Source organism: Felis catus, chromosome B2 (genome assembly GCF_018350175.1).
Source record: "Felis catus isolate Fca126 chromosome B2, F.catus_Fca126_mat1.0, whole genome shotgun sequence".
NCBI classification, from domain to species: Eukaryota; Metazoa; Chordata; class Mammalia; order Carnivora; family Felidae; genus Felis; species Felis catus.
Genome location: NC_058372.1, coordinates 32,705,983 through 32,719,451, shown reverse-complemented (window position 1 = coordinate 32,719,451; position 13,469 = coordinate 32,705,983). Strand labels below are relative to the sequence as shown.

The following is a 13,469-nucleotide window of genomic DNA, read 5'->3' as shown; positions in this document are numbered from 1 at the left end:
GGCTTCGTCGGGGGGGGGGTTGGGCGGGAGTGTTCTAAGGAGGGGTCCTAACTAAAACAACTGTGGGGAGGGCAGGGCACTCCAGGCAAGCAGCCTGGCCCCAGCAAAGATGTGGAGGTGGGAAGGATGTTCAGAGACTGGGCGAGTCCAGTGAGGTGGGGGGGGGGGTGCAGGGTGGTGGAAGGAAAGGGGGGGCAAGCGATGGGATGGGTGGGGTGGGGCCACCATGAGGTTTGGGAGCTGTGAACTGCTTGGTTCAGGGGTCTGGACTTGATGCCGTGGGCAGGGCAATGCCTGAGCGGAAGGGGGGTTTGAAGAAGCCAGCCCCTGATGCCTGGGTACCCCTGGTCTCTCTCCTTCCAGCACTGGCCACCAAACAGACCTACGTCACCTACACCAACCATGCAATCTAGCTAGGCCGCCAGAGCCGAACAAGAGGAGGATCCAAGACCCTTGTGGCTGATGCGTCGGGCCAGGGCCACTCCCAGGGGCCCAGCTGATGTCTTGCCTGCCCGTGGGCGCCCACGGACGTGGCTTGGTGCTGAGGACAGCAGAGCCCCCGGCGGTCACTGCTGGGCAGCCTGGGCAAGCCGGGCAGGTGACAGGAGGAGGACAAGGGGCTGGGGAAGCTTCAGGCCACCCCAAGAGCCTGCATCTTGGACCATGGCCCCTCCTGGCCCCAAATCACAGGGGCCCAGGCTGTGTGGGCCCCAGTGTTGGTTTTCTCTCTCTCCCTTCGTCTCTGCCTGTCCCACTGGTGACCGTCCGAGTCCGTCTCCATCCCTGTCTTTATTTTATCACTGCCTTTTCTCTCTGTGTCTTCACCTGTGTGCTCTACTCTTCTTTCTTTCTTTCTTTCTTTCTGCCTCTGCCTCCTCTCCCTGATGCATTCTCTGTCTCCAGGTCTCTCCAGTTTTTTCTCTTGTGCTCCACCCAGGTCTCGTGCATTTTTCTTCCCTGTCCTCGCCCCCTCCTCACCTTCATCGCATCCCGCCTTTGCTCTCTCCCCGTCACCACCTCCCAATTCACCAAACCATATGTGTCGCAAAAGAGAAAAAGCTCAAAAAAATTCCAAACACAAAAAAGCCAAAACAAAAACGAATCTCGCGTGTGTTGCAAAGTGCCGCGTCCTCCTGGTGGCCTCTGTGTGTGTCCCTGTGGCCCGCAGCCTGCCCGCCTGCCCCCTCCCGTCTGCTGTGTGTCCTGCCCGCCTGCCCGCCTGCCCGTCCTGCTGATGACACGGAGTTCAGTGCCTGGGTGTTTGGTGATGGTTATTGATGACAATGTGTAGCGCATGATTGTTTTTATACCAAGAACATTTCTAATAAAAATAAACACATGGTTTTGCACCCTGGCTCCACATCCACTGAGGGCCCTGCAGGGGGACCCCAGTCTCAACCTGCAGCCGGAGAGCCTGGAATTAGAGGCAAGGAGCAAGTGGGTCATGGACCCTAGGGCTTGCGGGCGATGGAGGCTGCCTCCGGGGCTGGCATCGAGTGGGAGCATGGAGAGGCCTTGGGCAGGGAGAGACCAGGACTTTGCAGCAGATTCCAGAAACCAGCCGCTGGCGGTCCCCTAAGTAAGGGGGATGTTCTATTCCTGTCCCTGGCCCTGCAGCCCCTAAGGAAGGTACCGTTTTGGCCCTTCCTCTCCTCTCACAGTCCTTACACCTGGGCCTCCGATCCCCGCCCCGTAACGAGCTTCTTCTTCTCCTCCATCTAGCCCGGAAACTCTCCTCTTGAGAAATTGGCTTCCAGGGCTCCCAGCACCCACAGCCCTGCCCTCCCGCCTGTCCTGTCTCCAGGTGACAGGTGCTAGGATGATGTGTGTCTCTGTCCTAGCGATTGGAGTGTGGCGTGTGTCCGCGTGGGCCAGGTGTGTGGCACAGGTATGTGCGTGTGGCTCCCCCAGCCCTGTGTGTGTGTCTGTTTTGGCTGCACGTCTGTGTGTGCTCTTGGTACCTCCATATGCATGCTTGTCTGTCTAGTGTGTCTGTTTAGGCCCAAGTGGGGGTAAAACCACATTGCACCCACATCGTGATGATGCTTGTCCCTGGCCAGCGGCAAGTGTGCAAGTGTGTGTTCACAGCAGCTGGCTTCGTTGGCAGGCTGGGCGGGAGGGAGCGGGAAGCAGCTTAGGGGCTGGGCCCTGCTGGGGGTAAATTACAGAGCCAGCGACACAATGAGGCCACAGCGGCAGCTGAAGCCCAGGCTTCCTGTGCCGCCCCTTTCTGGCCCGCCCCAGGCCCCACACCCCCTCCTACCTCCTTGGCTGGCTGAAGTGGGCACGAGGGCCAAGGGCCTGGAAGGACCCCAGTGGGGGCCAGGCAGGGACCGGGTGTGTAGAGGTGAGGCTGGTGCATTAAATGGTGCCCTGGGCAGTGCCCCCTATGTAAGCCCGTCTAACTCCTTCGGGAGGGCTGGTGTCACGCCCACCTCTGCTCAATCTGTTCCCTTGAAGGGCCTGGGAGAGAGAGAGAGAGAGAGAGAGAGAGAGTGTGTGTGTGTGTAGAGCACCTACTTTATGCTCGGTATTTGTAAGGAAAGGAAGGGCAAAGCGGGTGTCTCTCACTGTCTTGCTTTCGCAGGATGGTTCCTGCGCCCCAGAATAGATTCTACCCAGTGCTCTAGCCTAATCAGGCAAAACTAGGTGGTCAGACCAAGGGTGTTTGCCAGAAGCTCCCAGGGCGGGGTGTGTGAGCGCGTGCCTGTGGTGGGGGGCGGTTTGGATGAAGGGGAGTGCAGCCAGTCCTCCAATGACATCTCCAGCCCGGGCACCTTGTCCCCTCTCTGGTCTGTTTCCCTCCCAAGGCGATTGCGGTGTTGAGGCCCAAGGCTAGGCGGAGGATTTGATGCTCAGCACAGGCCTTTCCCAGGCACCCTCCCCACATCTGTGGAGCCCCCCATATCTGTGGAGCCCCTCTTCTAGGTTCCACTGGGGAGAATCAACTTCTTTCCGAGTGGGGTGCTGCCCGCTCTGCTCCCCTCAGTGCCCAGAGCCAGGGGTGGGCTCTTGGTGGGCCTTAGACCCGTCAGGCATTCCTGAGACTTGGCCTAGTCCAGCCTGCCTAGGACTCTGTGAAGGGGCAGGTGGAAAGGAGGCACCCAGGCCCCGGCCTCAGGGGGGTGCCAGTCAGATGGAGGAGACATGGTCCCACCTTCAGGGACTGCCCTGTCTGAGGGGCAAAACACAGCCTGTCCCTCAAAGAGCTTCCCGTCTGATGGGGAAGATCTAGGCCTCAGCATTTCTACAGCCTAGAAATGCTGAATATCCCAAAGGAACATAGTTATAGGAATAGGGTGGGGTAGGTAGGGGAAGCCTTGGGTGGGGTGTGAATTCCAAGGAGCCGTGTCCGGGAAATGGAGAAGTGTGCGGCTCCATGGGTCAGGGGTGGAGAGGAGGGACTAGTCTCCCCAGCACTTCCGGGAGGCAGACCCGGCGCAGGGGTGTGGGAGGGTGGGTGTCACGCATCACCTGGAAGGCACAGCCGGTGAAGCCGGGCCTGGGATCCCACAGGTGGGCCCCACTGGGATGTGCTCTGATGCACGGGTGGGAAAGCCCCGTGGCTGCTCACCTTTGCTCCCTCTGCCGGGCTCCTTTGCTCCTAATTCCCCGGGCTCATGTGGGACACCCAAGAGAGGCAGATGAGCAGTGCCTTTGGAATTTTATACTTCAAAAAGATGGGGGCTGGCTTTGCAGTGCCCCTGGTTCCCTGGAGAGAGGGATGGTGGCCCCCAGAGACCTTTGCTCGGTAAGCAGGGTGATGGGGTGTCCACAAGCTCCCAGGGAGAGGCCCAGAGGTCCCAGGGCTGCAGCCTCCTCCTTTGTGGGTGGGGCCGGTGACAATACATTTTACAATCTCCCCAGGTGTCTGCTATGCAGCCCAGTGGGCCAGGGAACTCGGTGGTTTTCAAGCTGTTCCAATGGCAGAACCTTTCCTTTAAATCAGCAGCAGCATCCCCGGGAACTTGTTAGAAAAGCAAATTATGGGCCCCACCCAGACTTGGTTCTTTACGCATCCAATCCACAGGTATTAAGTACCTACTACGGGCCAGGCTGAGGGTGTGAAGTAATGAATGAGGTGGATGTGGCACTGGACTTTGGGGTTCTGCAGACAAGAGGGAACAACGCCCACTTGAGAGCTCATGGAGGCCCAAAGCCAAGGCTAGGCTACTACTAGCCCGGGGCAGAAGCCCACCAAGCTACCAAGCCAGCGGGACACACAGGACACCTTTGTGGAACTCCTAGGTCCCTGGGGACTCAGCCTCAGAGGCAGTATACAAGCTTGGGTCCCTTCCAGCTCAGATGCGAAGTTCCAGTGTCTCCTAGTCTGTTTCTCCTGTCCTGCCTTCTCAGGCCCTGGTGGCAGAGGCAAAAAGGACCAGGAAGTGGCCTGTGAACACCATGCCAGGTGCCCCCACACCATCTCAGCCTCCAGGCCCAGAGGGGTCCTCGGGAGCCCACAGAAAGATGCTGACCTTTCAGGAGGCCATGTGGCTCCTCTCTGGCCAGAGGACAGGCCACAGGCCCTTTGTTTTGGAGGCTCTTACTAAGGCCTGCAGCTTCCTCCTCCCAGCCTGGGGTTTCCATCTGCCCACTCAACAGCAAGGGGAGACTGAGGCACTCTCCCTGACATCTGAGCTTCTCTCTGCCCCCACCGCCTGCCCTGCACTGCCCTGGGTGCCCAGCAGAGCTTGGCCCTGGCACTCGGAGCCTCCCAGGGCTTGGACCTCCCTGAAGACAGCCTGGCACTGAATGGCACATGGTGCCCAAATCTCACTTCAGTTGGCAAAAGCAGCAATTAGCATTTAATGAGGCTTCTTGCTTTATTTTTAGGTAACCTCCAAGGCCCTGCCTGTGTAATTCAGCCCGCCATTGCTCGGCAGATAATTAAAGCATGTCACCATAATTTGCCTTTTTTTTTTTTTTATAAAGCCCATAATTATGTTTTTATTGCAAGAGGTGGGGGGAGAGAGAGGAGGGAAAGAAAACAAAGAGGTGAAATTGGGGCAGGAAATGGGGCTTGGCTCCCTTAGCCAGGCTCCTCTACCCCATCAGCTGACCCAGGAGCCCCCATCCTGGCTGTGGCTCCCCAGGGCTCCCTCAGCTTCAGGGTCTGCCCTGGGCACTCCCTGCCCAAGAATGCCTCCTTGTTGGCTTGCCTTGTTGGAACTTCTGGAGAGCCCTCCTCTTCCAAGTTGGGGTGGGAGGGCCTTCCTGCTCTTCCCTTTCCTTATAAAACCAGTCCCAGTTTGCTGTTCCAGTGGGCAGGAAGGGGGTCGGGTGAAAACCCGAGTAGCCTCGAGTTGCTGTTTCTTGAGCTGCACACAGGCACCTGGGAGTTTCTTTATACTACTCTCCACTTACACGTTTGAAGATTTCCACAGGCAGTGGAATAAAACCCCCCTCCCAGGGAGGGGTCTGCTAACAGAGCCTGACATCTGGAGTCCGCTTCCAGGGGCACTTGTGAGTTGCTGTTCTTTCTCACTATGAGGTGAAGGGCCATCTTTCTGCAGGAACTATACTGCAGTCTAGTATTTTGATGCTGGAGCGTGGTGGTAGGTGATCTTTGCTGGGCCTCTGATAGATTTTTTTGAGCCTGCAGGCCATGCTAGGAACAGGAAGGGCAGCTGCCCGCAGCGTTTCAGGGAGCCCGCTGCCCCCAAACATCTTCCCAGCTGCCACCTGTGCTACTTAAAATTCTACCGGTAAAGCCTCAGTCTCCTGGGCCAAGGTGCGTTCGCCCAAAACACATCAATTGCTTGGCAATCATATCGGAGTCTGGTATGAAGATACCAGCTGCCCTGGGGTGTGGGACAGGGGACAGGTAAGTTGTGAAAGAACACGCAGATCACCTTAACTCGAGTAGCAAGTGGCCCTCTGCCCCTTTCTGAACACCACCTCACCCCAACATCATATTACGTCCACGTGGTTTGCACGTCATCTTCCTGCTCCCACAAGGATGTCAGCCCCGTAGGGCAGGGGGTTTCGTCACTTTGATCACAGCTGAACCCCGGGGGCCTAGAACAGCACCTGACACACAGCAGGCATATAATAAATATTTGTGGAATGAGTGAGTTGTGGGGGAGGGGCTGGGCTGGAGACCCAGAGGGGCCTATTTAGCTGTATCCGCACCTCCACAATGCCCCGTGCTTGGCTCTGACCCTGAGTCTCTGCCCAAAGCCCAGTGGTCATTTCTTCATTGTAGCTGCCCAAGGTCTTCCCTGGAGGCCCGAGGTGAGCCTGAATGTAGCAAGCTGATGATTGGAAAGGGAGCTGATCCCCCTGCCCCAGGGTGAGAGACACCCTGGAGTTGGTATCAGGGGGCCCGGATTCTAGGTAAGGACCTGCTGCTGACTCGCCGTGTGCCCTTGGGCAAGTTGCTTTCCCTCTCTGGACCTCAGTTTCTTCATCCGTAAAATGAGGGATTGAGTTCTGAGCCCTCGCAGCCTGGGTAGGGAGCCAGCATTCCAAGCAGTACAGGAAGGGGAGGTGACTGGGAAGAAGAGTCTTTGGGGGCATGTTGCTATGGCAACTGTGCACACATCAAGGGGTGGGGGAGGAGCTTGCCTATGCAAATGAGGCCCTTGCTTTGGCATCCCCACTCCCGGTTGTCTGTCTGTGATCTGTGACGGGAGGAGGTTTTGTTAATACTGTGGGGCAGGGGGAGAAGACGGAGAAGGGGTGCGGGTTGTTTGGGGGGCAGGACCAGTCCAGGTGGGCCGGCCAGCCCTGCACTCTTACCACAGTGTGGTGCTCGGGGTGCAGGTCAACGGAGGTGGTGGAGGAACCTGAGGTCCGGGGGGCCGAGAAGCTGGTGAGGATTTGCGAGGCCCCAGAAAGACCCTCCCCACCACCATCCCGATCAACCTAGAAAATCAGAGAAGCACGGTTTTCAGAGGATCCCAGTGAAAGCTCTCCCTGGTAAGCACTGTCCCTTCCGAGGGTGCACTTGGGAAAGCAGGGAGCAGAGCTTGGGGGGAAGAACCCTGGCTTTGGTCTCTGCCAGGTCACTGTGACTCAGGCACCTGAGTCACTCAGCCCTCGGAACCTCGCTTTCTGCATCTGTGAAACAGAGATAATAACTATCTCCTGAAGACGATGTCAAGACTCCAAAGGACACACGGGCAGGTCAGGATGGGTCTTGCACCTGCCCTGGAGCCCTACCCTCCAGGACAGTGTGTGTGTGCCCTTCTCTTCTTCCTCCACCTGGCTCGCCCTCCTCTGTGGTTTAGGACTTTTCTTCCCCCCCACTCCTCAAAGGCTAGAGCTCCCTCTGGGGCTCCTGGCCCATGCCCTTTAGTTCTTTTCTTCTACCTCAAAAGTTCCGTGGTTTCTCTCCCACCTAAACTCACGGCCTCAGCGCTTTCCCAAAATTCCGCGTCCTCCCCCTTCGTTTCCCAGCCTCCCTTGCAGGCGGCTAGAGGCCACGTGACATTTCTGGCCAATGAGCTGTGGGGAGCGGCCACGCCCATCACTTCCCGCCGGGGCCTATGGTGTTCCTCCCTCAGGCCCCTCCTCTCGCGGGTTTAGTTGGCATAGAAGATCGAGGGCCGGTGGGTCCCCGAATCACTGGCCCGAGCACCTCCTCTGCCAACCCGCTGTGAACTTTGTGTGAATAAGAAGCTTTTTTGTTAAGATGCTGAGATTTCAGGATTTATTTGTTTCTGAGTTACAGCTTTTCCTATTCTGACTAATCTATCATCAGACAAGTGCCAAATTTATGTATCTCTCCCAGCCTCCAAACCTCCTTCCGTGCACCCTGCTAGTTACTCAGAATCATCCGTGGTGGAAGCCACAGCGTCTCCTAAATGTGTTCCTCTCCCACGTCCCCCGTTTTGGTGATCGGCAGCCACCTGAGCCAGAATCCACAGCTCCCCCTACACCGCGCTTCGCACCCCAGGGCGGTGGCTAAGTCTCCGCCGCTCTCTCCGCTGTCCCTGGATTTCATGCCGTCACCACCTGTCGCCCTGGACGGTGGGCTCTGCCTCCCCCCCCCCCCGCCGCCCTTCCCCCAAGCTTCCAGTCTTCATCTCGGTTCCTTAAACATGCTGCTCCCTGCCTTCTGGCTTGTGTCTTTCCCGCGAGAAATCTGTCGTCATCCTGATCTTTGTCCTCATGTATATAACCTCCCTTTTCTCTGGCTGCTTTTAAGTTTTTCTCTTTATCGCCGGTTTTAAGCAATTTGATTATGACGTGCCTCAGTGTGACATTTCTTCATGTTTCTTGCACTTGGGTTTTGTGGAGCTTGTGGGATCTGGGGGTTTACTGTTCTCGTATTTGGAAAGCTTTTGGCCATTATTTCTTCGAAACTGTTTCTGTCCTCCCCTCTATCTTCTCTCCTTCAGGGACCTCTGCACACATGTATCTGGCCTCAAAGTTGCCCAATAACTCAGTGATGCTCTACTCTTTCATTTTGAGTCTGTTTCCTCTTTGTGTTTCATTTTGTGTACGTTTTATTACTATGTTTTGAGGTTCCCTAACCTTTTTCCCCCTCTGTGGTTTCCAACTGCTGTTAATTGTTTCCAGTGCATTTTTCATCTCAGCACCGTAACTTTCGTCTCTAGAGGCTCAAGTGGGTCTTTCTCATACCTTCCATGTCTCTAGTTAAGCATTTGTTTTCCTCCAGCTTCTTGAACGTGTGGAATACAGTTACAATAACTGTTTGAATATCCTCGCTCACTCATGCCATGTCATTTCCCGGCTGGTTTCAATTGATTGATTGATCTTCTCATTATGAGCTGCATATCCTTCCTCTGCGTGACCTGATCATTTCTTATTGGATGCCCGATATTGTGAATTTCACTGCACACGGTGCTGGTTATTTTTGTGTACATATAAAGGTTCTTGAGCTTTGTCTGGAATGTGGTTAAGTTACTTGGAAACGGTTCAATCCTTTCAGGTCTTGCTTTCAAGCTTTGTCAGGTGGGGCCAGAGCAGCATTTAGTGAGGGCTCATTTCGCCCCACCGGCAAAGCGAAACCTCTAGGCTTTCTCCTCTGGTTGGTGGGTCATGTGTAATCCTGGTGATCCGTGCCCTCTAAGCAGCTTCCGCTTGCTTCCTGCTGGAACCTGATTGCTATGCAGCTGGGCTCTTGAGGGAAGATTCCTTGGGATTCTCTCTGCGTAGCTGTCTCTTCTCTGGCCTCTGACTGGCAAACTCTACCCGCTTTGGTCTCTCTGGACCCCAGCTCTGTCTGCTCTAGCATGGGAGACTCCATGCTCTTGGCTGGGTCCCCTCTCTTGTGCCAGAGCCTGGAAGCTGTCCCTGGGCATACGCGTGACAATTGTAGGGCTCCCCTCCTTTGTTTCTCATGTCTCGGGAAGCACTGTCATTTGTTGCTTAATGTCCAGTGTTGGAGAATCCTGGATTCATGTATTTCATGCATTTTGTTGTTGTTTCAGACAGGAAGGTAAATCTGGTCCCTGCTACTTCATTTTGGCCGGAAGTGGAGGTGTCTTCCTGTCTTTCCAAGCTGCAACCACGCTCAGGCTGTTTCCTGCTCATTTTTATCAGAGGTTCCCCCGTGAGGTTGGCCTCATAACGAGAAGGGCTAACTCAGGGCCAGGCACCACTCCAAGTTCAACATGTATTGGCTTGTTTCATCTTTACCATAACTGGATGAAGGGAGTGCTAGCTTTAGTCTCATTTTACAGATGGAGACACTGAACCCCAGAGAGGTTAAGTAACTTGCTCAGGTGTGCACAGCCAGGAAGCAGTGGAGCTGGGATTTGAACCCAGGCGGTTAGCTCCTGTGCTCGCCCTTAGCCCCCAATCTGCATTGTCTCTCCAAGATGCCCCAACTAGCCCACCATTCATTTCTCCATTCAGTTGCTTCTCAAGCACTGCTATGTGCCCAGGTTCACTGCTGATTACTAAGAGGCAGAGCAACTGAAGAAACAACTGTGAAATAATGGGGAAGTGGAGACTAGGTCCACGGCCCAGAGCTCAGGGGCTCTGAGTCCTTTTCCTGAAGGAGTAATACCTGAGCCCCCCCCCCCCCCCCCCGCCCCAGAAGGATGTGAGATCTGCAAGCTGGAAACAGGAAAGGCTATTTCAGGGATGAACAAAGAGACAGAGGTGATAAATAACATGATATTTGGGAGGAGGAGCCAAGGAGGGGCATTGGGAAGATGGAGATGAACACTCCAGGAATGAGAGAGGAATCTGGAGAGGTGGGCAAGGGTGAGGGGAGGAGGGCCTTGTAGGGTCTGCCGAGTGGCCTGGTCAGAACTGCAAATTGGGATGGCCATTTTAGGGGTGATGATTTGGAGGGCCTGGCCTGGAGCCTGGGAGACCTGTTAGGAGGCCACTGCCTTGGGCCCGGCAAGAGATGAGGACCTGGAGAAAGGCGAGGAGCTGGAGAGGAGAGACTTGGTTAGATGCAGAGGGGAAAGAGTTGGGGCTGAGGCTGGCTGGGATGACTGGTTGGTGGAGCTGCTGGAAGGGAAGAATGACGACTTGTGTTTCCTAGTTATATCTCTAGAAGGAGTGGGCATGCGCTCCATGTAATGCTTTCCTCTTCCCTATGGCTGGGAGGCAGATGTGATGGCAGGAGCTGGAGCAGCCACTCTGAACTCAGAGATTGGAGTCAAGTTTAAGGGATGGCAGAACCACATTGTAGCCTAGGGGCACCCAGCTCTGGACTCTTAGGCACGGGAGAACTCAACTTCTATTTTCAAACCATTATATTTTGCTGTTTCTATAACAGCAGCTTACATATTCTTGAATGAGTGCACCTATATTCTGCTGACTCTCCAGCATGCTGTTTTGACTTTTCTACCCTTGTCTTAACCTTTGCCTAAGTTGGTCCCTATAACCAGGGATGCCATCCCTTCTGCTACCTCTACCTGCACTTGCTTGGACAATGGGCATGATCAGGTCAAGATTCTAGCTTGTATTTCTTCCTCTGGCACAAGTCCTGCTGTGCCTCCACTCCGCTCCACTTGTATTTTCTTGACCACTTCTGTATCTAAGGCCACAGGTTTCTCAGGGGCTGGCCATGTCTCATTCCTCCGCATGTGGCCAATGCCCTCTTCCAGTGGGGACTCAACCAATACGTGATGGTTGAATGATTCTGAGGAGTGGGTGTAGAGAGCACAGGGTGGGGCTCTTAGGAGAATTCAGTGATCTCACTGTATTAGTCAGGTGGGCTAGGTTATGCTGTGTAACAAATGACCACAATTTCTCAGGGGCTTAAAACCACAAAGATTTTGTACCTTGCTTGCATGTCAGGGCAAATGGGCACTGCTCATATCATAGTGACTCGGGGACTGCAGATGATGGAGGTTCCCCATCTTATGATGCCATCACCTCCACACAAGTTTTTCTTGGCAGGGGAAGAGCATGGGCAGAATTGCGTGACAGCCCTTAAGTGCTTCCATCTGAAAGTGACACAATCCTTTCTGCTCATATTGCATTGGCCACAGCAGGGTCTATAACCCCTATAACTAACTGGTGCCTGGCTGGCTCAGTTGGTAGAGCATGTGACTCCAAATTTTTTTTTTTTAACATTTATTCATTATTGAGAGACAGAGAGACACAGAGCATGAGCATGGGAGGGGCCGAGAGACGGAGAGACACAGATTCCGAAGCAGGCTCCAGGCTCCGAGCTGTCAGCCCAGAGCCCAACGCAGGGCTCGAACCCACAAACCGTGAGATCATGACCTGAGCCGAAGTCGGATGCTCAACCGACTGAGCCACCCAGGTGCCCCTAGAGCATGTGACTCTAGATCTCATGGTCATGAGTTCAAGACCCATGTTGGGCATGGAGCCTGCTTAAAATTTAAGAAAAAGATGCTATAGGGGCCCCCGGGTGGCCCAGTTGGTCAAGCGACTGACTCTTGGTTTCAGCTCAGGTCATGATCTCATGGTTTCACGGGTTCGAGCCCCACATCCAGCTCTGCACGCTGACCACACGTGGAGCCTGCTTGGGATTCTCTCACTCCTTCTCTCTCTGCCCCTCCCCTGCTTGCACTCTGTCTCAAAATCAATAAACTAAAAAAAAAAAAAAAATGCTACAAACCCATATGACTCCAAGGGGATGAGGATTTGTCACCCTGTGCCTAGAAGAAGAGTCCTGGAAATACTGCTTAGCAGTGGTGACGTCTGCCACAGTCAGTGACGTAAAAGGTCTGGTTCAGTATTGAGCATGTAGTCCAACGATCGACCAGTGTTTGTTTTTACTCCTTAGCCATTCATCATTCAGCACGTATTTCACTCTACACAGTGGCAAAAGACAGGTAATGTTCCTTGTCTCATGGAGTTATGGGCAAGTGGGGGAAGAGGGACAGACATTTCTCTAATCAACACCCTCCTATATAAATAATTACAGTTTGTAGTAAGTGCTCTCCCAGCAAAGAACGGGATCCCACGAAAGAGAATAATGGTGTGTGTATGTGTGTGTCTGTCTGTCTATATGAGAATGGGGAGTCAGGGAAGTCCTCTCTGAGGGGGCTGACTTTGAGATGAGACCCAAAGAAAGAGGAAGTCAGGGGATGAGGGCAGGGGAAGAACTTCTTAGGCAAAGGGAACGGCATGTGCAAAGACACAGAGGTGGGAAAGGGTCTAACAGGTTTAAGACACTAAGGAGGCTGAGTCTGGTGCAGTGATGTGTGGGGACTGTGAGGGAGGTGGGGACAGAGAAGCCCAAAGGCGTCACCACCCAGGACCTTGTAGCATGCAGTCAGTAGGCCTCTGGAAAGCTTTAAGCACGATGGGGCCTGACCTGTGCCTTTAATGACTTCTGAAATGTTTGTACACCCAGTGCTCAGGTGCTCCCTTCCTTCCTCCTTCGCTTCTCCAACTGTTTTCACGCCAGGGGTTCTCATCAGGTCCTGTAGCTTTGACGCCCAGATGTGTATCTTTAGCCCTGTTCTTGCGCCAGAACTCAATCCATGTGGCCCCCTGGGTACTCCTCAGCTCTGCCAGTATAGGGGACAGCAGTTTCCCTTCACCCTCTTAGGATCCCTGGCTGGGTCTGAAAATTAAGACAGAGACGTATTAACAGAAGAAAAGCATACAGGTTGATTTAATGCGAGTTTTACACGATACAGGAGCCTTCATAAGGAAATGGAGACCCAAAGAAACAGAACTGGGTATTTTTATGCTAGGTTTGATGAAGTAGGCAGTCCTGTAGAAATACGGGTTAGAGACTGCCAGGGGAACCATGGGAACTTAGCTGATCTATTTGTTGGGGTTCTTCTGGTCCCTGCTTTGTCTTCAGAGATAAGGAGGCTCCTTTCCTCCGGGTATGGGGAAGGTGTCTCTCCCACAAGAGTTTTATGACTTGTTTCAGGGGAAAAAGCCATTTTCTGAAACACATTCAAGTTTAAAATATTCAATACGCCAAGGTGCCATATTTGGGGGGTAGCATGTCCTGAACCCCGTTACTGAGTACCTCTACCTTAGCGTGTGCAGATCCAGACTTTTGCATACTCGTCACCCTGTTCCTCTTTCCTCTCCCCTCT

The 13,469-nt window shown here is 54.1% G+C and overlaps 1 protein-coding gene and 1 non-coding gene across 3 annotated transcripts in view; both read left to right on the top strand.

Moving 5' to 3' along the window:
• GRM4 (glutamate metabotropic receptor 4) overlaps window positions 1-13,469 on the top strand; it is a 152,925-nt gene that overhangs the window by 115,226 nt on the left and 24,230 nt on the right. The window contains exon 12 of one of the 2 annotated variants that reach the window (XM_045057411.1): window positions 364-1,349. The exons of the other annotated variant lie outside the window; for it this stretch is intronic. Coding sequence (XP_044913346.1) covers window positions 364-413 — 50 coding nt within the window. The 3' untranslated portion in view covers window positions 414-1,349. Of the gene's footprint in view, window positions 1-363; window positions 1,350-13,469 lie in introns of those variants that run through there. 2 annotated transcript variants of the gene reach the window in all.
• TRNAW-CCA lies at window positions 11,460-11,768 on the top strand. Its single transcript has 2 exons — window positions 11,460-11,496; window positions 11,733-11,768. It is a non-coding gene; the product is annotated as a tRNA-Trp (tRNA).